This window comes from Leopardus geoffroyi, chromosome E3, assembly GCF_018350155.1.
Source record: "Leopardus geoffroyi isolate Oge1 chromosome E3, O.geoffroyi_Oge1_pat1.0, whole genome shotgun sequence".
Lineage (NCBI taxonomy): Eukaryota > Metazoa > Chordata > Mammalia > Carnivora > Felidae > Leopardus > Leopardus geoffroyi.
The window spans coordinates 22,103,669-22,130,028 of NC_059340.1; the positions used below are offsets into that span (position 1 = coordinate 22,103,669).

The following is a 26,360-nucleotide window of genomic DNA, read 5'->3' on the forward strand; positions in this document are numbered from 1 at the left end:
ATGAGGGTTCTGCAAAGTGTTTGTTATCTTAGCTTTACAGATGAGATTACTGAGGCACAGAGAGGTTAAGTCATTGCCCAAGGTCACACAGCTAGTGTGGGAGAGCCAGGCTTCAAACCTGAGCTTGTCAGCCTCCCAGATCCGTGCTCTGGCCACTCCGTGGCATCGCCAGTCTTGCTTAGGCAGACTTGCCGAAGGCCGGCTTTGGAGGAGAGCCTCATCAGGAACTGGGAAGAAGGTAGAGCCTACTGTTTTGGGGGCAGTGCAGCAGCTGGGAAGCTTGAGCAGTTGCTCGCACAGGTTTTCATGCTGCATCTCTGTAATATCCATGTTTACATTTCAATTGCTTCCACAATAGCAGACATAATTCATATTCGAACAGAAGGTCAAAGCACACCTGAAAACCAAATAGAAATTGTTTTAGATTATTACCCCTCCCCACCCATGCACTCCCCTACTTTTGCTGTGGTATAATTCTTTCCTTTTTTTTCTCAGTCCTTTTGACTTAATGTAAACTTTCCACATTATGCTTTAGACTTTCTGTAAACTTCATCTTTAGAATATTAATTCTTAACAGATGTTTTTAGTTCTACATGTGTTTTCCTGGCTATGGATTGTTAGCTGCATGACCAAAGCTCGGTCTTTACTTGCTGGAGGTAATCACAGAGGAGGATGGCAGCAGGAAGGGTCCCAGGGGTCCAGGAGCAGGACCGACTCCCAGGGGCACAGGAACATTCCAGATCAAAGCAGGAAGCACAGGGGTGTTTCATGGCAAAGGTGCCATGATCAGACACTACAGGAAAGGGGGTTCATGGCATGGTTTCCAGCAGTGGGGCGTGTATGAAACAGGATTATACTCAGAGCAGACAGCTACTCCCAACACTGCAAGAGTCCCATCACAGTGGGGATGTAATGTCTCTTTTCGCTTGCTTCCATTCCTAGAGGATAAGCTCAAGAGGAGCTGGCATCCTAGGTACTCATACCGATCCCAGTTAGAATCGGCTTTGGGGAAAGAGTCTGTTTCCCTCAGGGCCTTGATTCCGCAAGGTTGAGTATGTGCAGCCAGCTCTCAGATGCTGATTGCCCCCATGTTTTACAGGTGGAACCAAGCTCACAAATCTTCAGGAACCAACTTCCAGGGACTTCCATCAAAAATAGATACCCTAAAGGAAGAGATGGATGAAGCTGGAAATAAAGTAGAGCTGTGCAAGGTACAAGACTTCCCTGATACATACGCGCTTGCATCAGTCTGCTTTTTACAAATGATGGATGAAAGGCCAAATATTGCAGATTATTTAGTGTTTGGCACAAATACTCTGAGTGATATGAAAAATGCGTTCTAGTTTCTTCTGCCTTCTTTCTTTATTTTCCAAGACTGTATTACTTTATACTAAGAATAGCGTAGCCTTTAAAAAAATTTTAAGTAGGGGGCGCCTGGGTGGTTCAGTCATTAAGGGTCCGACTTCGGCTCAGGTCATGATCTCACGGTGCATGGGTTCAAGCCCCACGTTGGGCACTGGGCTAATAGCTCAGAGCCTGGAGCCTGCTTCCGATTCTGTGTTTCCCTCTTTCTCTGCCCCTGCCCTGCTTGCTCTCTGTCTCTCTCTCTCTTTCTCTCTTTCAAAAATAAGCAAACATTAAAAAAATTTTTTTTTTTAATTTTTTAAATGACAGAAATGTCTGAGCTTATTTAAAATAAGGAATAGATGGGGAAAAAAAGAAAACCATAGCAAACTGTATAAAGTTACAACTGTTACAACAACGTACATAGGGGTGCCTGGCTGGTTCAGTTGGTGGAGTGTGCAACTCTTGATCTCAGGGTTGTGAGTTCAAGCCCCATGTTGGGTGTAGAGATTACTTAAACAAATCTTTAACAAAAATGCACAATAGGCACAAAAATAGATCTGTGGAATAGCATAGTTTTTCTAGAATCAATGCTATTACTTTATTTAAAAAATTTTTTTTTGTTTATTTTTGAGAGAGAGAGAGAGAGACAGAATGCGAGTAGGGGGGGCAGAGAGAGAGGAAGACACAGAATCCGAATCAGGCTCTAGGCTCTGAGCTGTCAGCACAGAGCCTGACATGGGGCTGGCACTTGTGAACTTCAAGATCGTGACCTGAGCCAAAGTCGGACGGACGCTCAACCGACTGAGCCATCCAGGCGCCCCTCAATGCTATTACTTTAAACAATGGAATATACAGTAAAGAGGTCATCATATATCCGTAGAGAAGGGAAGAATTATTTTTTAAATGTTGTTGGGACAGTTGGTTTGTAATTTGGGAGAAATACTATTTTTTATGTCATTAAATAAATTACAGATTAGATGGTTAAGTGATCTCATTCTCTGTACATCTATCTGTGAAGATAGATCTTTATTCTAAATGTTATTTGAGGTGTTAAAGAAACAGGTCTTTGGTGAGTCTTAGGGTCATTGACCTAAGCTTTTCTTCCTCTTACTATTAAGCATTTTTCCAAAAATGGTCTCTATTCTATTAGATAGTGTTGGGACTGTTATATTTTAGTTTGTATAAGTCACGCTATAATTCATTCTTCAAGATAATGAATTTTAGGATCAATTAACTGCAGTAAAATGAGATGTTTAAAACTGAACTCACAAAGTCATGCCATAGCCTTTGCATTTGAAAAGATGACCTTCAGATAAATGCTTCTGATAAAATGGTCTCATAGTGGCTTATTCCTGTTCAGAAGAGTTACAGAGGTCTTGGGAGTCTGGACTAGTGCATTATGGGCTGATGTGTCTTCTCTCGACTTCCACCTCAGAGCTTCTCAATTCAGATGGTGAAAACTTGTGAAAATATCTTCTGTCTCTGTATGCTAACTTCTGGGTAATTTCCCAACATCTAAGTTCTGTTTCACTGATTTTCTCTTTAGCTAAGTCTCATCTGCTGTATAATTAATCAACATTGAGTTTGGAATTTCATTTACTGCATTTTTCCATTCAAATTTCTTCAGGTCAGCCTTTTTTGATACTATGACATTGTTCTCTAGTGCCTGTTTTTTTTTTAATGTCTTTAACCATTCTATGTATACTTACTGTAACAATCTTTGGTAATTCTGTTTCCTCAGTGAGAGTGGTGGGAGTTTACTTCATGGTGGATTGTTTCTTCCTGTGTTTTGCAATTTTGTATTGTGAGTTCATTTTAAGAGAGACTTTATCTGTGGGACTCTTAAGGATTGGGAGTGACTTTCCCTACAGAGTATTACCAGTTCAAGGCCATTTTTAACTAACTTTAACTTTCTCAGTTTGAGGATTCCTGAACCACACATATTATAAACATAGACTTCAGACCTTCATGAAATCAGGCTGTATTTGTAAAATCCAGGAAAATATTTTTACTTTCCCAGTGCAAAACACATATACTCTATTCTTTCCATATGCTACTGAGCGAATATTTTCTGATCCACCCTTCCCTGAGGATATAGTTTCTCGGGGATCTTTGCGTGTGATGTGAGCATACTTGTCAGTTACAGTTCCTCACCTTGCCGGACCCAAGGCTTCATTTTCTGTCCTCTGACTCCACGTGACTGCCAGACTCCAACACCTTGACCATCAAGAGTGGCATAGACCCACCCAGGTCATCCCCAGCTTCCACTTGTCAGGCCTTTTCCTTTAAAAAAAAATTTAATGCTTCAAGTTTTTATTTAAATTCTAGTTAGTTAACATGCAGTGTAATATTGGTTTCAGGAGTAGAATTTAGTGGTTCATCACTTACATACAACACCCAGTGCTCATGCCAACAAGTACCCTCCATAATGCCCATCACTCATTTAGTCTAACCCCTGCCCACCTCCCACCAGCAACGCTCAGTTTTTTCTCTGTCGTTAAGAGTCTCTGGGGCCCCTGGTTGGCTCAGTTGGCAGAGCATGTGACCCTTGATCTTGGTGTCGTGAGTTCAAGCCCCATGTTGGGTGTGGAGCTTACTTTAAAAAAAAGTCGCTTTTATCGTTTACCTCCTTCTCTTTTTCTTTCTCCTATGTTCATCTGTTTTGTTTCTTAAATTCCACTTATGAGTGAAAGGCCTTCTCTCTTCCTTTGTTTTCTTTCTCCTCTGCCCTGCCCTCTTTCTCTTTTCTTTCTCTCCCTTTCTTTTTTGGAGATGTGTGGTGGGTCTCCATGAATTTACTCCATTGCTTTCCCAGTTATTCTAAACGAATGTTTGTTGCTCCCAACTAGCATTTCTAAGTTTTTTCATAAATGAGAAGGGCCTTCATGTTAATTTGTGCACCTTGATGCTAAAAACAGAAGGCAGTACATTTTATAAATATATACATATGTAATTCAAATACAATCTAATTCAAATATAATATAGGAAACATATATATATATATATATACACATATATATATACACAATTGCCTAATCTATCACTTTTAAGCAAATTATTTAATTAAAAAAAAATTTTTTTTTTCAACGTTTATTTATTTTTGGGACAGAGAGAGACAGAGCATGACCGGGGGAGGGGCAGAGAGAGAGGGAGACACAGAATCGGAAACAGGCTCCAGGCTCTGAGCCATCAGCCCAGAGCCTGACGCGGGGCTCGAACTCACGGACCGCGAGATCGTGACCTGGCTGAAGTCGGACGCTTAACCGACTGCGCCACCCAGGCGCCCCGCAAATTATTTAATTTTTATAAGCAATTCATCTACATTAGTTCAAGTATCAAAAGCATAAAGCAATATACAGTAAGTCTTTCTTCCACCCTTGTCCTGCTTCTACCGAATTTCCTCTGCTCCCAAAAGGTAACCTCGATTGCCAATTTCTTGTTTTTTCTTCCGGAGATATTTTTATGCTAATGTGGCAGCAAAAATATAACATTTTTTTCTCTTCTCTTTTTACACAGGTGGTAACATAGCATAACTAATGCTCTATACTTGTTTTTTTTTTTTTTTTTAATGTTTATTTATTTATTTTGAGAGAGAGAGTGGGGCAGGGGCAGAGGGAGACAGAGAGAGAGAATCCCAAGCACGCTCTGCACTGTCAGCACAGAGCCCAATGCAGGGCTCAATCTCATGAACCATGAGATCAGGACCTGAGCCAAAATCAAGAGTCTGGATGCTAAACCGACTGAACGACCCAGGCACCCCTATACTTCACTTCTTTTTTTTCTTTTTCTTTTCTTTTTTTTTTTTTTTTAATGCTTACTTATTTATTTTGAGAGAGAGAACCAGCCAGCATGGGGAGAGGCAGAGAGAGAGGACAGAGAGAAAGGATCCCAACCAGGCTCCAAACTGTCAGCGCAGAGCCTGACGTGGGGCTCAATTTCACCAACTGTGAGATCATGACCTGAGCTGGAATTAAGAGTTGGACACTTAACAGATTGAGCCACCCAGGTGGCTGTATATACTTCTCTTCTTAATAAGGAGTATTAACCGTGTATCTTGGAGATCTTCCCACATCATTCCCCTAATAAGCTTCCTTTTTTGTTGTTGCTGTTGTCCCAATGTATGGTTATACCAGGCAATTGATGGACGTTTAATCTGTGGCTCTTTCCATGACGTTTTGCTCTATGAGCTCATGGATATTAATTCTCAGATGCCATTTTCTTCAGTGACGTCTCTTCTCTTCCATTCACCAGGACCAGCTTGCAGCGGACATGTACAACTTTATGGCCAAAGAAGGGGAGTATGGCAAATTCTTCATTACGGTAAGCACCTGGCCTTGACAAAGTATAAAACGTTGTAAAAATGGAGTCATTTTAGTTTTTTTGTTTTGTTTTGTTTTGCAAAAGATTTCATTTTTGGTTTTGCTCAGCCATTGTGTGTGTGTCCATCCGATGCTAACGTTGCTTTTGTTTTTGAATGTGGGTCTGTTCTCAGTTATTAGAAGCCCAAGCAGATTACCATAGAAAAGCATTAGCAGTCTTAGAAAAGGCCCTTCCCGAAATGCGAGCCCATCAAGGTAATGTAACCTGCGTGCTGGCTGATGCCTCCTTTTTGCCTCTGCCACTTGCGCTCTGTTCTTCTTCACCCTGACTCCTTTGCATGCATTTCCTTTGGATAACGCCTTTCTCCTCGGAGAGTACTGTTTCCCAGCATAATCTCATCTTTCCTCGCCGCATTCTCTAATTCCTTCCAAACCCAAATTAACATACTAATGGGACATGTGCAATTCTGACATGTTCAGTTGCTGGACCCTTTGGGGGAGTACCTGTGTGTGTTTTCGTGTCTTCTCCTTTTCCGGGTCAGTTATTTGTTCCCTTGGGTTTAACTCTGACCCTGCGACTCCAAGAGCATACATTCTGGGGAAAATATTGGACTTTGCGAAAGGGATTTTTAGAAGCCAGTACTTGATAGCCCCTCATCAGGCACTCAGTTGGTGGGAATGAACCATGAGGCCATAGACAACTTCCTTCCCCCTCTTCCTTGCCTGCATACAAGGCTCTTGTTCTCAGCACTCACATTCTGCCTGCCATACTCAAGCTTTCAGCAGACTTTACCCACAAGTCATGAGTGGACTGAACTTCCTCCTGATGTTTAGTTTTAGCCCAACATTAGAGCTTTTGATTCTCATTTTCTCATTTGCCATCAGAGCATCTGCCAGCAGAGATCCGAAAACCTGGTTGAGGCAGAAGTTAGTCTGTCTTCTTTGGACCTATTGTACTGTTTGGTTGTGTAGACCCCGCATTTGGAGCCTAGGTTCCCCCTGCAGAACCTTTGGTCTCAAGCCAGGTGCTGAGCGCAGTGACTCTGTGATTGCGAAAGAGAGCGAGCGTGTGTGGGTGGGTGTGCACGCACACCGGCACCCTCAACAACGCCACTTCTCTAAATTTGAGGAGGCCCCGATCTGCATAGGCAGATCTTCACCCAGCTCAAGTGCATGCATCTGATGAGCTCTTCCTAGGGCAAGCTGCTCTTGCTTTCCTACGTGATCCGGTTTCCTCATTTGTGGATGACGAGGTCAAGTCCCCGTGCGAGGGAATGAAGCTGCTGGCGTACATCCAGCCTTGCAAGGGGCAGGCTCTTGCCGGGCAAGTTCCGAGCTCCAGGAGTGTGTATTTATGGGATACCTACCGTGTGCCTGGCCCCGTGTAGGACAAGATGGTAACTGTCATCTTCTTAGCCTTTGAATGAATTAAAATCTGGTTTGGAGCTGACGAACAAGCACAGCAAAAGGGAAGATTGGGTTTTGTGAGCAGGACTTTAAAAAAAAAAACCCAAAACAACCTCTTTTTTTCCCAAGGCTGTTTTCCCTGGAGAAGTAGGTCAGCCAGTGACAGGGAACAGGAAAGTTCATTGTTAGGGCTGTGCTCTTCCCCCTCCTGCCCTCCTTGTCCCCAGAGCCCCTTCCTGGTGACAGTTCCCATCTCACCAGCGTCTTCGGCCTCACGGCCTCCTCAGTGCTGGTTCCCTCTGAGGGCCTGCTGTGCCCTGAAACTCCACACATCCCAGAAAGCAAGCCGATTCTTCCCCTCACGCCAGCTGTCCCTTCGTCCTCCGGCTCTCCCGGGTGCCGCCTTCGTCCAAACCATCCAGGCTTGAACTTGGAGCCACCTGTTGCCGGGGTCTGCCCTTTCTGCCTTCTGCTAGGCCTTCTCCTCCTCTCATGCTGTCCCCCCGCCCCGGGCCTATGTCACTTCACGCGTGAACTGTGGAATCAGATATCACTTCTGAGACTCAAGGTCCCTGGACTTTTCTCAGCTGGTCTTCCTTGGTCTGTTTCATTCACCTAAGCCCCCCTCCTTTGAGAAGCCTTCTCTGAAGCCAACAGCACACACCTTGTCTCCTGAGTCACTCTAGCATCTGTGGTCTATGCCAGAAGTCGCAAACAGCCACTTCTCATTAAAAAAAAAATGTTGCCATCATTGAAACACCAGACACCTTCATGTAGCAATCTGGTTTCTGGCTTCTCCTGGAAGTTGTGGGAGTCTGGCAACCCTGGATCTGTTTTCCTACATGGCAGCATGGGTCGGGCGCCAGGCGCAGGGCTGGTATGTCCCTGGCCCCTGTGGACAACTGCATTTGTGACCCTCATCTATACCATTTTTTGGCCGTGACTTAGCAAACATGCGTTGTCTTGTGAATGAGTGTTGTACGTTTACATGTGTGTCTTATATTTATTTGGGGGGGGGGGTGTTGTGAACTGTGGGTGCCGCTGTGGCAGCCAGCACTTGACTGGTCTGTTGTGTGAGAGGCCGGCATCCTCAGGGCGGTTTGGCTCAGGAGTCGTCTAGGTCACTGGTTCTCACGTCCACCCTCTGCCAGCATTACACCGCGGTGGGGGGCAGGGCACACCGTAGAGTGTTTACTAGAAAGTTCCAGCAGGTGTTTGGAGAACACCCAGCCCTTGCCGCCACGGGGTCAGTCATGTGGGGTGGCCGTGATGGCAGGTGCCATTTGCAGAACTCCCCTGGGGCACTCTGATGTATCTCCCAGGGGAGGGGTCATGTGGCTGTTTTCTGCCTGATTGAGAATCCTCGTTTTAGATGAAAGGGACAAAGTATGCGGGGGAAGGTCTGGCCTCTGAGAGGGCTGTCACAGAGAAGGGCCAGGCCCCTGGATGCTCTTGCTGCTAGGAATTTTGCTGACCATGGCTGGGGCTGGGGCCAGGGCCAGGGCCAGAGATGAGGAGGGCGCCTGCCTCTCTTGCCCTCACCTCTCTACAACCGGGACCCCACTCGCTCTTCCCATCGATTCTAGCCTTGCACAAGCTCTCGGGCCCAGGGACCTGGGGATTCCATTCTTCTTCCTCCCACTATGTGCAGATCACACGATGGGGCCTGTCCCTGCTCTTTCGTGTAGTGGAGTCTAAGAGGACACACCAGGGTGATCGTGCCTGCTTTGAACTCGTGGTTCGAACAGCAGAGCGGCTGAAGGATAATTGTCCATTGGTGGTGCGGAGGAGGACGGGAACCTTTCCTGTCACCGGAAGGAACTAAGTGTTCCTCAGCTGAGCATTTTTCTTGGGCCGGTTTCCCCTCTTCTGCGTCCGTGTGCTTCTTGGGCAGTGGTAGATGTGCACAGGACCCGCAGGCGGGCCAGACCCAACCGAGTGCTTCTCATCCCAATGGGACGCATCCATTCGCTAAACTCTTGTTTCTGTTTTGCTGCTTTATTGTATGTATTTCTGCTAAGCTGCCTCAAATCTCTTATGGAGTGGAGCAGAGTATGTGACCCCAAAATAATATAAATGATCGCTTTACTGCTGGCACAGGCTTCAGCCTCAGCTGCTTTGGGGCTGCGGATCCCGCGTTGTTCCCTACGCAGAATGTTTGGGACCTTTCTGGAGCTCCGGCATTCAGAAGCACTGCATGTCACAGAGACGTTGCATTTGCTACGAGTTCCCATCGGCCATCTTCCGGTCTTGTGTGATGATGCTTGGCTTGTGTTTAAAATCTTAAGAAGTTATTTCCTCTTGCACTGAGGGAGTCCCCTAGATGGAAGGCCAGTGCTGCTTTGCATGGCTGGAATCAGTTTCCTTCCAGTGAAATCAGGGTGCCTAGACGCATCCTCGGTGTAGGGCCAGGCAGCCCACCAGTCCCATGCAGGAGCACCCTCGTGACTTCAGCTGGGCCGCTCTCACGGGCTGCCACAGAGGGTGTTCAGGGCTTCTGCTCCGCAAGTAACCTCCCAGCCCCATGCCTATTTTTGCTCTAGTAAACGGTAAACAGCAAAAGCAAACAGAACAGATGTTTCCCCTTTTCCCAAAGCCTCAACCACCAGTCCGCTTAAAAAAAAAGATCCCCTTTGGTAATTTGGGGGAGGAAAAAGACTCCCCATTGATGCCGTGAGGTTGTTGGGTGTCTCACTGGATGCTTTGCTGTCTAGATAAGTGGGCGGAAAAGCCGGCCTTTGGGACTCCTTTGCAAGAGCACCTGAAGCGGAGCGGGCGTGAGATCGCATTGCCCATCGAGGCCTGTGTCATGCTGCTTCTGGAGACAGGCATGAAGGAGGAGGTAAGGGCGCCGAGCGGGCCTGCTTGCCGCCGTCTGTACTGTGTAGACCCGTTGGTGGTTTTCCCACATTTTGAGACCCTGCACATTAGACACTGTGAATAAAACCAAATTCATAGGAAAACAATACTTACCCTTCCCGCCTGCAGTATACTCTGACTTTCTCTTGTCCCCTTGATTGTTTCATGTTAGACTCTGGCTGTGATTTGTGGCATTGACTTTCATGATGCATTAAATGGACCAGAGCTTCCGTGAACTTTGTTCATAGCGAGAATCTTACCCTCGTGTGGTACTGTGCAGTTTTGGTGGAGGTTTATTTCATGGGTATGGTATCCTTACCGCAGAAAAACCCAGGAGCCGAGCAGATCTTGTTACTTACTCCCTGTGTAGATAAGGAATTCGGCACACAGTGAGCTCATGGTGGGGGGATGAAAATCAAATGCCGAGTCTTTTTTTTTTTTTTTCCTTTTAAGAACCGTATTGAGGGGCGCCTGGGTGGCTCAGTCGGTTAAGCATCCGACTTCGACTCAGGTCATGATCTCGCGGTCCGTGAGTTCGAGCCCCACGTCAGGCTCTGTGCTGACAGCTCAGAGCCTGGAGCCTGTTTCAGATTCTGTGTCTCCCTCTCTCTCTGACCCTCCCCCGTTCATGCTGTCTCTCCCTGTCTCAAAAATAAATAAACGTTAAAAAAAAATTAAAGAAAAAAAAAAAAAGAACCGTATTGAAGTATAATGTAGATAGAAAAATGTATGTATCATAAGTGATGCATTGATAAATGTTAACAAACTGAGCCTACCTGTGTGATCAGCATCCAGATCAAGGAACACTCTAGAAGCCCTCTTGTGTTTGCTTCCAGGCACTGCCCCATCCCCCACTGACATGACCCCAACTTCTAGTAGCCGAGATCAGAGCTTCTCAGCCGGGGCTAAATTTTGTCCCCTTTTGGGAGCAATTTGGCGAAGTCTGGACACATTTTTGATTGTCATGATTTTGGAGGGGGGTTGCTCCTGGCCTCTAGTGGGCAGAGACCAGGGCTGCTGCTAATAAGCAGCCTGCAACGCACAGGACAGGACCATGATGAGGAATTACCGCTCCTGAAATGTCAGTACTGCTGAGACTGAGGAACCCTGCCTAGATTTATTTTGCTTAAAACCCGAATCTCATAACTCCTGGACCAGTGTCTTCACAGTCCTGCCTTTCTTGGGCGACCTTCACGTGTTTTTCTCCAAGTAACTTTTAGAGCAGTGAAAGTGACTAAGGGGCCTAGTCTAACAATTTCTCATGAGATGTCCATTAAAAAAAAAACAAAAGAATCCTAAATTTAGAAAATCTGTGGCAATCAACCTTGTGGAAGTATAAAATAGCGCATTTAGATTTCTAATAGAGACAGGTATTTTAGCAGTGGGGCAGGGCACGAGCGCTCGCTGATCGGGAATGCGCTGCTCTCTGCCTGCGCTTGTCCTCGTCACCCTTCCTGGCAACCCTACAAGGCAGGCAGTGTTCCCGCCCTCGGAGAGGGGTCTGCAGGGCCGGGGCAGAAGGCTCTTCATCGGATTTGTACTGCCGCCCCCAACTTGAACTTGACACTGATGGCTTTTTGTTGTCTTCAGGGCCTTTTCCGAATTGGAGCTGGGGCCTCCAAGTTAAAGAAACTGAAAGCTGCTTTAGACTGCTCCACTTCTCATCTGGATGAGTTCTACTCAGACCCCCACGCTGTAGCAGGTGAGCCGCAAGGAGTCGCCCTCAGGGTGGGTGGCAGGTCGCATCTCAGACAGAGCATCAGTCAAAAATCCAGTTCTGGGGGCCCCTGGGTGGCTCAGTCAGTTAAGCATCCGACTCTTGATCTCAGCTCAGGTCATGATCCCAGGGTCAGATGTTCAAGCCCTGCATTGGGTTCTGTGCTGAGTGTGGAGCCTACTTAAAAAAAATTTTTTTTTCATTTTAGGTTTAAGTGACAGATAAAATTGAAATGGTCTCCCTATGTAAGTTTAATTGGAAAAAACTGAAAGGACAAATAGAACAGTGTGCAACTCTTGATCTTAGGGTCATGGGTTCGAGCCCCACATGGGGTGTAGAGATTACTTAAATGAATAAAACTTTTTTAAAAAGCTGAGTGTACACACACACACACACACACACACACACACACACACACACGTCTTTTCTGTTCTGGAGGGTTTATTTGTTTCTTTGTTTTCCTGATTATTACGTAAAAGGTAAAGGTGGTTTATAATCCAGATATTTGGAGACATGCTTGTATTTCCTTCCCTTCTTTTTTTTTTAATAAAAAAAATTTTTTTTTAATGTTTATTTTTGAGTGAGAGAGCACAAGCAGGGGAGGGGCAGAGAGAGAGGGAGACAGAATCTGAAGCAGGCTCCAGGCTCTGAGCTGTCAGCACAGAGCCCAACAAGGGACTCGAACCCATGAACCGTAAGATCATGACCTGAGCTGAAGTCAGATGTTCAACTGACTGGGACCCCAAGTGCCCCTTTCCTTCCCTTCTTTCACCTTGAGACTCGAGATCTTCCTGGGGAAGTGATGTCTATTAGAAGGTGACTTTGAAGCTAATTTTATTTTCCATTGATCCCTCTCTATATTATGCAAGAGACAGAATTTGTTTTAGGAGCACCTAATTCTCTAGCCACTCCCACTGGTTAGTGGCTTGTTCTAGATACTCTCGGAAGGTGGTAACTGAGATCATTTCAGCTTGCAAAGTAACACATCCCAGATTCCCATGCTTACTCCTGGACATACTCAAAGTGAGTGTTAATAATTCCAGGTGCTTTAAAGTCCTATTTACGGGAATTACCTGAACCTTTGATGACCTTCAGTCTGTATGAAGAATGGACCCAAGTGGCAAGGTAAGTTTAAAGAACACGGAGTTTTATAAGTTAAAGGAATATTATGGAATATTATGTTCCCTTTGTGAATTATCTTACTCTTGGGGGATATAGAATAACATTAAAATAGCACATTCGTTATTTAGCATGCTCTCAAGTTTAGGGTGAAAATATTGAGTGTGAGTATGATTATTAGTATAGGAAAGTCACCCCTAGTGCATTGGCTTCAATATGTGTGATGTATGTTGATGAAGACATACAGTGGAACTCGCACTAATAGATCAGCTGATCCCAAGACCCTTTTATATTGAAGACAGCCCTATAACGGGGACAGGTGTTATAGTGATCAGTGGCGATGTGCCTGGTGAACTGTGGACACTCAGCAGGGCAAGAATACAATGTTGATGGCACCAGTCATGACAGTTTACACTTGCTGAGCATTTACTGTGTCCTAAGTACCTACTGATCTTTGTACCCATTACCTCCTGTAATCCACAATCAATGACCTAAAGGGAAGATGCCGTCATCCTTATTTTACAGACGTGGAAACTGAGGCTTGGGGAGGAACAGGGCCAAGGTAACAGCAAGTAATTGGCAGAGTGGGAATTTAGACCCAGACCTGTCTAAAGACCCACAGTCCAAAGACTGTGCCTCTATCTTTGTCCCTTCCCCTCCATCCCCAGCTTCAGTCTGTCCAGGAGCCGCTGGCAGCTTTGTCCAAAAAGTCCCAGGGGCTTCGATCTGGCCCACCAGCCTGCCTCCCTGTTAGCTTGTGCCTCACGGTTCTGACTCCCCTCCTCCGGCAGGTCCCTAATTCCTCACCCCTAAGGGAAGAGGAACAAATCTCCCTTCCCCTCCACCCCTTCCCCTGACTTTAGCCACTGTCACCCATTCCCAGCAGATGGGCCGCTGGGTCTGATGAGCTCAGTTGCAGTAGGAGGTGGGGCTGCCCCGTCGTTTTAACCGCATTTGCGCCAGAACCTTTGTGGCCACAGAATGCGAAACACGTCCTGGGTAGGTAATGAGGTTTTTAAAGTCAGAATAAGTTCTTAGTTGTGGTCATATCCTTGGAACCTGCGTGTGGCCCAGCCTGTTGGAAGGGTCCATGTTTGTGGGGCTGAATAAATGGAACCCAACATCAGTGTCAGGTAGGGGAGCTTTCTGGGGTCTCTTTTCTTAGGTAGCCTCTACTCCTCCTGAACTTGATTCTTCTCTCAGTTCTGAGACTCTCAAACTCATCCCTGTGAGGAAATACACTTTTCAAAGAAGGTATCTGTTTATTGGCGTATTGATTCCATATACTTGAGAAATGTCAGCATGGGCCACCATCCCATCCCGGTGACACATCGACTGGCCTTTAAAGTATCATTGTGTTTGGGGTGTCTGGGTGGCTCAGTACGTTAAGCATCCTACTCTTGATCTTAGCTCAGGTCTTGATCTCAGGGTCGTGAGCTCAAGCCCTGTGTTGGGCTGCACATGGGGCGTGAAGCTTACTTAAAGTATAATTACGTTTGACCCCTTCTTGTAACTCCAGATTGCTTTAGTTGTGGAGGATGTTTTAGATCCAAAGGTGTATTGTGTGGGCAACTTCTAACGTGCTCTCCTCCTGGCGGGCAGGGGTGACTGATCTCATCTGGCCCTTTTTTGTATCTGTGAAAGTTTGTGTGTTGGAACTGTAGAGCAGAAGAGCTCCTGCAAACGTTTCAGCACAGAAGAGGGCTTCTTGGCCTGGAGACTTGGAGTGGCATGAAGGGCAGGGAAAGACACTGGTACCTGGGTGCCTGGGAGCTTGGCCACCTCATGTGTGGCTGGGCCGACAAGAGATCTGGGCTCCATGAAGCCACACACAGAGATACGCATTTTCTAGACAGAATTTTCGGTGGTGTCTTGTCTCACGAGTGCCGGGCATTGGCACGGGCAGTTTGCACGGCGATGCTTCTGGAAACTCACAGTCACTTGGTGGAATCAACACTCTCATCCCCTGTTGGTCACGTCAGGAGATTGAGTCTCAGTGAGGCTAACCAACTGCCCAGAGTTAAATATTTAGTTGGTATCTGACTCCAAATTTATTTATTTCCAAATCTACCCTGTGTCACAACTGTGCTTTCTCTGTCAACGAAGACATTGCTGTTAATATAGCCTGTTGACAGAGGTGTTACTAATAGGTGTTTTGATAAAGAGTTACGGATACTGGGTTTTTTTTTTCCTCAGTGTGCAGGATCAAGACAAAAAACTTCAAGATTTATGGAGAACATGTCAGAAGTTGCCACCACAAAATTTTGTTAACTTCAGGTACGAATGACCGGCATTCTGCAAATTAAGGTACCAAGCCGCAGCGACTCTGGAGTGAAGAAAGGTTCCACCTGCAGCAGAGGCCACTTAATTCAAGCGCACTACAGAAGTGCTTTGGAGGGTGCCGGGGGGGCACAGGGCATGGGATTTGATGTGTGTTATCGTGCTGCACGTGAAGCACCTGCATTGCGTCCGCACGAACACGTGAGTCGCCTGGTCAGTTTACCACTGCCCCTACAGGGAAGAAGGTTCTCGTGGAAAGTTGGCTTGACTGCACGTTGGATTCAGAGTCTAAGTTGTTCTGTGGGGGCGCGCTGGGCTGGCTTAGTTGGTGGAGCATGTGACTCCTGATCTTGGGGTTGGGGTTGTGAGTCAAGCCCCACATTGGGGATAGAGATAGATGGATGGGTGGATGGATGGGTAAATAAGTAAGTAAATAAGCAAGCAAATAAGTAAGTAAATAAATAAGATTTTCCAGCATGTAAAAGGCAAAAATTAATAATTCTATTTTCTGCAATAGTGTTTTTATACGCTACATAAATTTATCTTTAATAGAGCATAAATCATCCCATTAAATGAAAGGTCAAGAACTGGAGATGATGTATTGCTTTATGGAATAGCTAGGTTTCTAAGAAAATTTACCACAGAATAAATTTCTAAAATTTAACCTCTATTTTCCTTTTGACTTAAAATGTGACTCTGAAGAAGCATAGAGAGGATAAAAGGTAGCCCTAAGTCATTGAAAACCAAAGAGAATTTTGTACAGGGGACTTGGCCCAAAATGACAAATACTTGTGAAATTTCTGGTATGTTACCCGACCTTTAATTTCAGTCCTGGATTCTACCACTAAACTAAGCTAAATATTCCCTTTTAATACCTTAAGTATCAACTTTGCCTTAGGAATATGTTAATATTTTTAGTAACCTTCATTGCTTCATTTAGCACACCCAGCCTGGGATTACAGATCGTCTTGGTTAGAACTATGGTGGAACTTTGGGATTTGGCTTCTTTTTTTGTTTATTTTACTCTTTATGATTTTTACTAATTGTATTTGTAATAGGGAGTATGTTCCCATAGTTCAAAATTCAAAAGCTGTACAGAGAAGAATCTCTCACATATATACACATACATACATTTCTTTCTCTCACATGCTTCCCTTTTTTTAAAAAAACCAAATGGTAGTATATATTGTATACATCATTCTCTTTAACTTCTTTGCTGGATATACATCCTAAAGATTTTTCCATATCAGTACATAACAATTTTTTATGGCTGCACAGTACTCTACTGTATGGATATATTATAATTTATGTATTTAAAATTGTTTTTTAGGTTTTTTTTATTTGTTTTGAAAGAGAGAGCAAGTGGGGTGGAGGCAAAGAGAGACACGGGAGACAGAGAGAGCCCCAAACAGGCTCTGCACCACAGCGTAGAGCCCTGCTCATGAACTGTGAGATCATGACCTGAGCTGAAATCAAAAGTCAGATGCTTAACCAACTGAGCCACCCACGCACCACCCCCCCCCCCCGCTTTTTTTTTTTTTTAATTATTTTTAAGTTTGTTTATTTTTTTTGAAAGAAAGAACAAGCAGGGTAGAGGCAGAGATAATTTTTTTTAAGTTTATTTATTTATCTTGAGAGAGGGGGCGGGGCCCAGAGAGAGGATTCCAAGCAGGCTCTGCACTGACAGCACGGAGCCCAATGCAGGGCTTGAGCTCACAAACCTCGAAATCATAGCCTGAGCCACCCAGGCGCCCCTGAGGTGCTGTGCTTATATAGAAGAGAGTATATCTATATGATAAATTGGAGATTTTCATAATTACCACATAAAGCATTTTCAAATACGATTTCCTTTAAGCAGTGTACCTATATTTGTATTTTTTTATGTTTGTATTAAAATATATTGAGCTCACAGCTAATCATATTGTAATTGAGGGGTACATAGGTAGGGCATAAAGGAGAAATGGATTAGAAATATACAGTAAATAGGGATTGAATCATTGAGGTTTACACGTGAGCTCTTTTCCTCTTCCAAGCCCCAACGTGGGGCTTTCTGTTCTCTGAAGCAAAGAACACAGGACTTTGTAAAATACTGAACCTGAGCCAGATTCTGATTTAGCGGCACTCTGCAGTTAGCACCTGAGCCATCTGGAACTGAGCACGTGGGCAGGAGGATGCTATAAGTGCAAAGGTTTCAGAGTACGTGCTTCCTCTCTTCTCGTTTCTTCCATAGGTATTTAATCAAGTTCCTTGCAAAGCTTGCCCAGACCAGCGACATTAATAAAATGACTCCCAGCAACATTGCAATTGTGTTAGGCCCTAACTTACTATGGGCCAAAAACGAAGGGTAAGTCTTCCCCGTATGCCTGGATTCATCTCTTCTCTCCACCTGATGGGAATAGACACATCCGGTGTAAGATGCACTTCAGAGTTGCGCTTCTGAACTTGGGTCTTTCCATTTAGCCAACATTCTTGGAACACAGCTATGAACTGGGTCCTGTCCCCGGTGCTGGTCACATGCACAGTCCTCAGAGGGTCCCACTCTTGGGCAGTCAGGCAGATGAACAGCTGTGGCACGGTGATGAGCTCTGCACATAGTCTGTGCCCTTGGGGATGCTGTCACAGATGTTATAAAGTTGGATGACCATGGTACTTACTGAAGGAACACAGCTCAGGCTGAGAAGTTCAGGGAGAGCCTCGCATGGCACTTGGGCTGTGCTTGGATGAATGAATACCTTCCTGCAGGTGTGACCGGATAAGCAAAGTCATTGCAGGCATGGAAGGGTCTGGTTGCTAATTTGGGGCTGGGAGTGCTGTCATATGGTCTTGTATAATCAGGGGCCAGGAGACTGTGACTGGGGATTATGCAGCCAGAGCCAGGTTCTGAAGAGCCTCACGTATCTTGCTGAGGTTTAGAATGAATTTAAGGGATCATAAGTGGTCAGGGAGGCATCAGGGTTTCTAAGCAGAAGAATGACTTCATCCAACCATATTTGGAAAGATAATTTGCTGGCACTGAGAAATGTGGATTGGAGGAGAGGGGTCAGGGAGACCAGCTAGAAAGCTCTTGGGAAATCACTGACACTGACATTTACTCTGTCCAGGGGCATAATAATTAACCTCATTTCAATCCTCACAAATAACCTTTCTAATAGGTGCTTCCGTCCTCATTTTACAGAGGAGTAACTTGCCTAAGTTTGCACAGCAGGGAAGTCATGGCACCCCCAGGCCACATCCCGAACCTTCCCCACCGCCCCAGGACTCCCTCCATGTTTCTTCATATTGGAAAACCATGGGCAGTCCTCATCTCCATTAAAAAAAAAAATGCAGTGACTTTCTGAATTAAAACCTTTCTTTTTTTTTTCATTTATTTATTCACTCATGCCCACCCAACCATTAGGTATAAGATTACTTAAAAAGATCCAATGTCATAAAGCAAAACTAACACTACGTGTTGATATACAAAGTTAACTACATACATCATATCTTACAGCCAATAAATTCCAGGTAGACCAAAGGATTAATTATATGAAAAGTGATGCCATAAACATGGCAGGTAGATACTTACTGCCTTTTGGGATAGAGAGGTCTTTTCAAAACATAAAATTGGTGTAAACAATTTAAAAATGAATAGATTTGGCTCAACAGCTACAAACTTCTAAATGTCAGAAAGCACCTTAAGCAAATGGTAATTCACGAACTATGAAGGAGTTCCTCCAGAAGTGTCCAGAATATATTGAAAGGTCTTGCAAATCAATCAGCAGATAGTATCTCCTCAAAAAGAAAACTTGGCTGAGATCATGAGTGAAGAGTTGCTCCCTAGTCCAGCAGGGTTCTAAGGAACAAGGGCAATCAGAATCCAGAAGGACGGAAGGGAGGACTGAGTGGGCAGTGGGGAAAATGTGCAACCGCGCTTGCATTTTAAGCTGGAATTTGAAAGGAGCTAGAACGTTTGCTTGATTGGTAATGGGGGTGAAGATGTTCTTCCCGGTGGGAAGAGAGGTCAGAGGGGTATAGAGGGAGGAGGGAGGTTTGGGGCAGTCAGACAAGGGCTCCAGCCTCTTGGGGGTTCAGTGTCCTCATTTATGACCCAGACCTTGTAACAGTCCGTGTTGTAAACATTGAGTTCAGTGAGGTGAGTTCACTGAAGCACGTGGGGGCTCCCTGGGTGTCAGGCCTTCGCAGCTTCTTGGCTTCTGTGGTGTTCTGACTCTGATCTGGACCGTGAGCTCCTTGACAGCGGGGATAGTGATTCTTATTTTCTTCCTTTTGAGCCCTGACATTCACACTGTCAACTTCTGAACACGCATCTTGGGACCAGATATGACAGCCTTAATACTGTGGGTTGTTTTTTTTTTTTTTAAGTTTATTTATTCATTTTGAGAGAGTGAGAGCAGAGGAGAGGCAGAGAGAGAGAGAGGGAGAGAGAGAGTCCCAAGCAGGCCCTGAACTGTCAGCACAGAGCCTGACACAGGGCTCGAACCCACGAACCGTGAGATCATGACCTGAGCCGAAAGCAAGAGTCAGATGCTTAACCGACTGAGCCACCCAGGTGCCCCCTTAATACTATGTTTACTGTGGGGGCTCAGGCTTTCTGATACGAGGGGCACAGCAAAACAATACATACTTTCTGCTGTATTATGGGCAAAACTGGTGGTGGTATCTTGGGTCTTACAAGATAACTACCACGGGCAACACTGTGGGAACACGGTGGGAAAATGCCCGGTTGACATCCTGCTCCGAACCAACTTAAAATCAGCATTTGGACTGAACACTGTTGTTCACTGGCTCACTCGCTGTTAACACGGTGCACACAGACCAAGGAGCGATAATCAGGTGGGGGTAGTTTTTCCTCCTGGGGCATCACCGCCACACTCCTAGGTCAGAGCCCCGTGCATCTAATTTTTGCACTTGTGCTTGAAGATTTTATCGTTTTAAAGTAATTACACTGCCGTGACACAACCTGCCTGGGGGAAGCACTTTGACTGTGTGAATGTCCTTTGCAGGTCGCTAGCTGAAATGGCAGCGGCCACATCTGTCCACGTGGTTGCGGTCATTGAGCCCATCATTCAGCACGCCGACTGGTTCTTCCCTGAAGGTAATTCACCTTTCCAACTTCACTGACCGCCCAAGCAACACAATAACAGTATAAGAAATTCTTCCGAGAAGAAAATGCATCAGTAATCCCTTCACCATTACCTAACTGGTTTCCCTTTTTCGCGTTTCTTTTTAAAATAGACCGCTTACATTCATCTTTGACGTATTGGCCACCACATTATTTTGTGTTTCGCTTTGTTTCACTTAACACTGGAGTTGTTCGCTCTAGGCAGCGTATACTGGAGAATACCCACTAGGCACTACATGCTGGTGGTGACATGCTGTCCCCTGGAGGAACTTGGCCCTTGGAGAAGGACACATAAACAGATATTGTAACACATGGCGAGTGAGAAGGAAAGGCGGATAGTTTGACAAAGTCAGATGCTGGGCACAAAGAACCAGGGACTGCTTTGTAGAAGAGGTGACACTGAATATGCAGTTTTCCATTGGGAAGACCTCTTTTTGTTTCTCTAGGCAGAGAGCTGGTTTTTTCGTAAAGGTGGAAGGTAACACAGGATAGGTGGATTGGAGCCGTTTTGTGAAGGTCGGAGTTGGCATGTCAGAGAAGTAGGATTTCAGTCTACAGGCCGTAGATTTTTAAACTGCGTCTGTTGTAGTCCTGGGATCCTCAGAGGTTCCACGACCCTGTTTGGGGCCACTGGTCGGCATGTTTTGGGAGTCCAGACCCCCGCCCCTTATTCTGTGAGCTCTGTGAATGACCCCAGGCCAGGCTCACCTCTTCTTTACCACGGTCTCCACACCGTCGAGAATCCCACCTCCCTCATGTAGGCTGCTCAACAAATACGTGATGTCTGAGTGAATCCTGGCATTCTGCCCAAGATTTCTTTGGGAAAACGAGTGTTGGAAAAACTGCTTCAGGCAGTACAGAGTTGGTGTTGCCTTTTATTTGCATTTTATAATCAAAATGTAAATACTTTTCATTTTTTTATCCAAAGAAGTAATCCGTGCTTATTGCCCTTGTCCATATTCCATGATTTTTTTTTTTTTTTTTTAAACAAAGAAGAAAGCAGAGGGATCGTGTAAGTTATATTCTGAATCACACCCCTTCCTTATTTCTAGTTCCTTCATTTTACCTCCCCTGGCTTGGGAAACCATTCTTTTTTTTTTTTTTTTTTAATTACTAGATAGAACCAGCACAAATGAGGGAGGGCCAGAGAGAGAAAGAGAGAGAGAGAGAGAGAGAGAGAGAGAGAGAGAATCCCAAGCAGGCTCCACACCCAGCACCAAGCCCAACGTGGGGCTCAATCTCACGAACCACCAGCTCATGACCTGAGCCAAAATCGAGGGTGGGACACTTAACCGACAGAGCCACCCAGGTGCCCCTTAGCAAACCATTCTTAAGAGGTGAGTGCAGGGGTTCCACTTGTGAAGCAATGAGGGCTGAGGGGCTGAAGAATGAGGCTCTCGTTGCAGAGGGAGTTTTAAAGCTCTGTGCCCCCATATGCTCTCTTGTCACACACGGGCAAACCTCATTTTATGGCGCTTTGCTTTATTGCGCGTCTCGATACTGCATTATTTCACAGACAAGGCTTGTGGTAACCCTGCATTGGGCATGTCTGTCGGTGCCGTTTTTCTGACAGCATTTGCTCATCCCGTGTCTCTGTCACATTATGGTAATTCTTGCGGTATTTCAAATTTTCTCATTATATTTGTTGTAGTGATCTGTGATCAGTGATTACGACTCACTGAGAGCTCAGATGATGGTTAGCATTTCTTAAGAATAAAATCGTTTTAAAAGACAAGTGAATTTATTTTGAGAGAAAGAGAAAGAAAGCAAGGTTGGGGGAGGGGCAGAGAGAGAGGGAGAAAGAGAGAATCCCAAGCAGGCTCCGTGCCATCAGTGCAGAGCCCAATGCAGGACTTGAACCCGTGAACTGTGAGATCATGACCTGAGCTGAGATCAGAGGTTGGTCGCTTAACCGACTGAGCCACCCAAGCACCCTAACAATAAAGTACTTTCTATTTCAAGTATATACATTGTGTTTTTAGACATAATGCTATTACATGCTGAATAGATGACAGTATAGAGTAAACCTAACTTTCATATGCTCTGGGAAACCAAAAAAGTCACTTGACTTGCTTCATTACGATACTCACTTTATTGGGGTATTCACTTTATCGTGATACTTGCTTTATCGCGATATTCGCCTTGTTGCAGTGGTCGGACGGCGCACCTGCAGCATCTCCGAGGTGTGCCTGTACACTTGTTTCTTTCTCTTGTTGCAGAGGTGGAATTTAACGTCTCAGAAGCATTCGTGCCTCTCGTCACCCCAAATTCCAATCACTCATCTCACACTGGAAATGACTCTGACTCAGGGACCCTCGAGAGGAAACGACCTGCCAGCATGGCAGTAATGGAAGGGGACTTGGTGAAGAAGGAGAGGTGTGTGTTCAGAACTGTTCACTCGCATCCAGCAGCAGATGTCATGTAGAAGGATGGTTGAACCCTCGGTATCTGGTCCGGCCTCAGCCGACCTGTCATGAGAGTGGCCCACTATGCACCCATGATTGTTAGGTCCAGATATTTAAGGAATTTTGCTCTAGTTCATTCCAAACATTAATATGACTTACATTAATCTGTAAGACAGATGGGTAGCTTGTCTACTAACATCCAGACCGTGTGCGTCCAGGCTTTCCTTGGTGGTCTGTGGGATGGCATCATACACGTGACAGAGCCACCCGAACGCACTCGGGGAAAAGAGAGAGGGCAGGGGAGAAAAGTTAAATATTGTGGACAGATGTCCAGGAGCGAGTGTGAGAATAACCCACCTCTCACAGTAAGTTGTGTGACTTGGTGTTTAAAGAGACCTATTTTGGATAAAACGTGGCCCTTCAGTGGAAGCCAACCACTGAATCTGATGTTCAGCTGGACAAACTTGAGTATTTCCAATTCTGGAAGAAAAAAAGATGGTGGGTGGGATCAGATCTAGTGAGAGACCGTAGGTCTCCGTGCTGTGTTCCACGGGCGATTTTAGTGGGATTTTCAAAGGTTAGTAAGGCTCTTTGTGATTTGTGTCTTCAGAGGTCAGCCTGCTCAGTGTGTATGACAAAATACCCCCGTACTCACCAGTAAGGCCAAGTTAGGCCTGTTTGAGTAGCGTGCTGTTCTTGCACACGCGGAAGTAACAACATCACAGACGTGGTGTTACATTACGGCTAAACAGCAGGCTCCTATTTCGATCACCCGATCTTTTAGCGAGCTATGATCTTTTTTTGTTTGATTTTGCTTGGTAGTGGTTGTTTTTAATCCACGGTGAAGGCTCTCCTTCCCTACTTGGTCCCCCCGAAGCCCGCATTTATTACGTGCCGAGACCTTACTTCTCTGCAGTCCCATTCACACATTTGGTCCTGCTGCTCAATGACAAACTGTCCACCACGAAATGAGCCTTCACGGACTTTAGGTTACAAAATGCAGTGTTACGGGTCTGACTGGCATATAGTAAACGATTCTTGGTTACCCCCCGGGGTGGATTCTCCCCACCAGCTGACCCAGTAAACATGAGCTCAAGAAGCCATGCGCCTCTATTTTTCAAACTGAAGAGTTTGAAAGTTCACGCATCAAGTAAATCTTAAGCAAAAAGTGAATCTTCCTCCTCCCCACCCTCCAACTGCCATCTCCTTCCCAAAAGCAACTGTTTTTCCCAAGGTTACGGACCCTTTCAGATCTATTCTTTGCACACTCATGTACCAGTGTTTCTACATCTCGGCTCAAGAAGCAGGGTGGCGTCACAACCTTCCCACTCAGCTCCCACCTCATCCCCCAAACACACAGATACGAGGTGGCCGTTGGGTGGCACGCAGATAGGCAGGCTAACGTGATGCCACTCACTTGAGACGAGGCCCGCCCATTGGCTTGCAGCTGTTCACCCCCAGACTGAGAAAGGACACTGATCGGGACCGGGTCTGTTGGCTCGCTCAGGTTTAAAGCCCGGGTGAGCTGCTTGCCTTGGTAATAGGGATGGCCGCGAACCTGGTCCGCGCCGCTTCACTGCATGCTGGGCAACCGGGGGGCTGTCCACGCGTGTGGGTTTCAACACGCGTGGACTGATGGGCTTCTGTCTCAGTAGTCAGCTTGCATGGTGTGTTGACTGTTTCTTCTTTCTGTGTAGCTTTGGTGTGAAGCTTATGGACTTCCAGGCCCACCGGCGAGGTGGCACTCTAAATAGAAAGCACATAGCCCCAGCTTTCCAGCCGCCACTCCCGCCCACAGATGGCGGCACCTTGGCTCCTGCGGGCCCAGAGCCCCCTCCCCAGAGCTCTAGGGCTGAAAGCAGCACAGGGGGTGGGGCTGTCCCCTCCTCTGCGGGCATACTGGAGCAGGGGCCAAGCCTGGGCGACAGGTAAGGAGGCCGGCTTCTGCTGGGTGCCCGGTGCCCCAGCCTTCTCGCAGGGGCTGGCCTGTGGGCACGGCATCCAGGCCCACAGAATCACTCGGCAGAGAGTGAACCGGATTCGCCTTCACTCTTCTGGTTGGCAAAGGATGGGGAAAAAAAGACTGCAAATTGCTTGCTTCCTTTCCTGTTTTCCAAAAGAAGCAACATTCGTTTGCATTCTTTACCGTACTGCTTCGGTGCTGGAAGCCAATAGGTGGCTAGCAGTATTGTAAACCTCTTTTAGCTGTTGGATGTGCACTTGATGTCCATTGACCACTCGCTTGTTGCCATCTAGTGTGCTAACTGGTTAACACTTGAATGTAGCAAGTTACTTATAGTATCCTTGGCATTCATTCGTTCATTCATTCACTCACCCACTCACCCACCCATCCATCTACCCACCCGTCCACCTGTCCGTCCGTCCATCCATCCATCCAGTCAGACTTATTGAATAACTAACTGAGTACTGGACGCTGTACTAGATGCAGTTGGTGACTGAGACCTTCCCAACCCCTAGCGTTCAGTCTCGTAGGCAAATTGATAATGTGAGTACAAGGTAAAAAATATGATAAATTTTCTTAAAAGGCTCTTTTGTTGATTCCTTTAGATTAGCCATCTGGAGTGGGGTACAAATATATAGCAGCTTGAAAAAAGAGGACCTTTGAACTTGAGATTTCTGTTTAATGTGCATGAATTCACTTCTCCACACTGACCCGGGCAGATGACCACCGGAGGCCACTTCAAGTGGTATCTCAGGTGGTTCGGGACCGGAAGCTGCTGTAAAAGATGAGCCCCTCGGCAGAGCACGTGCTCAAATGTTTATCGTGGCCCTCTATAAAGCACTAAATAATCACATATTGAGTAAAACAGGTGCACAGAACAAGGATAACCTGTTTCTGCATACATTGTGCGCAGAGACGAAGCTGCCTCGGGAGAGCTCCCTCACTTCCTGTCCTCTGCATGGGGAGGGAGTGCCTTGGGTGTGAAGCCAGCTGCTTACGAGAGCGGAATCTTGTTCGGTCGTCACACCTGAACTCTGACTCTCTGCGTCTTCCTGAATTCCTTTTTAGTCCATAATTTGCGCAAGTTCACGTTTTGGTGAAAAATAACTGAGGCTCCGTGTTGTCTCGTTAACCGCTGCTCCACACGTCTTTGTTTTGGCTTAAATTTTTTTCTTTGGGAAAAAAGTACTCGCAAACCCTCACATTTTCACGTACCTGTTAGCATTCAACCCATTCAATCAAGGCTTAAATACATTATTTAAGATAATAATCAGAATTCACTGCAGATGGACAAATAGAAAGTCAGTCCTCGGTTTGCCTTTGTTTTCTATGCTTTGTAGACATTTTTGTGTACACTTGGCTAGTGGCATTCACTGGTGACCCTGACAAAATGTAGCTGTCAGGTTTAGTGTAAGAGGGTCTGACCCGGGAACTAGCCCGAGTTCCGATCTCCGTCTCCCCTGCTGCTAACCAGCTCCGGACTTTGAGCGATCAAAGGGTTTCTCTTTCCTCAAGTCCAAACTATTGATAATAACTGAGTACTTTGTAATTTACAGCACTAGTATTTTGCCACAGCTTTTGCTTTGTTTTATACACTGTATGTGTCAAAATCTCATTAGTTTGAAGTCCAAAAGCCCTTTTGTGTTTTTCAGTATTGCCCAATCTTAAGTACAGGCAAACTAGAAATTTCTTGTTGGTTGCTATGAAATGGTCTCTATCATGATGTTCAAGGGGCAGAAGAGTGGAAAGACAGTCTGATGCAATGAATCTCATGAAATATTTAGTCCTGTGTGGCCCCAAACAAATACTAGCTTTGTAGACC

General features: G+C 45.7%; 1 protein-coding gene across 10 annotated transcripts in view; it reads left to right on the forward strand.

The window, feature by feature from the left end:
* Positions 1–26,360, forward strand: part of ARHGAP17 (Rho GTPase activating protein 17) — a 141,762-nt gene that overhangs the window by 100,980 nt on the left and 14,422 nt on the right. For 9 of the 10 annotated variants that reach the window (XR_006708347.1, XM_045461593.1, XM_045461586.1 and 6 more), the window contains 11 exons: positions 1,100–1,211; positions 5,599–5,667; positions 5,840–5,921; positions 9,788–9,915; positions 11,523–11,634; positions 12,693–12,774; positions 14,965–15,045; positions 17,279–17,392; positions 20,052–20,143; positions 22,390–22,546; positions 24,273–24,503. Coding sequence is in view for 9 of the 10 variants with exons in the window: in XM_045461593.1 (XP_045317549.1) it covers positions 1,100–1,211; positions 5,599–5,667; positions 5,840–5,921; positions 9,788–9,915; positions 11,523–11,634; positions 12,693–12,774; positions 14,965–15,045; positions 17,279–17,392; positions 20,052–20,143; positions 22,390–22,546; positions 24,273–24,503 (1,260 nt within the window). In the remaining variant the exon portion in view is untranslated. The remainder of the gene's footprint in view (positions 1–1,099; positions 1,212–5,598; positions 5,668–5,839; positions 5,922–9,787; positions 9,916–11,522; positions 11,635–12,692; positions 12,775–14,964; positions 15,046–17,278; positions 17,393–20,051; positions 20,144–22,389; positions 22,547–24,272; positions 24,504–26,360) is intronic. The other variant, XM_045461595.1, reaches the window with a different exon arrangement.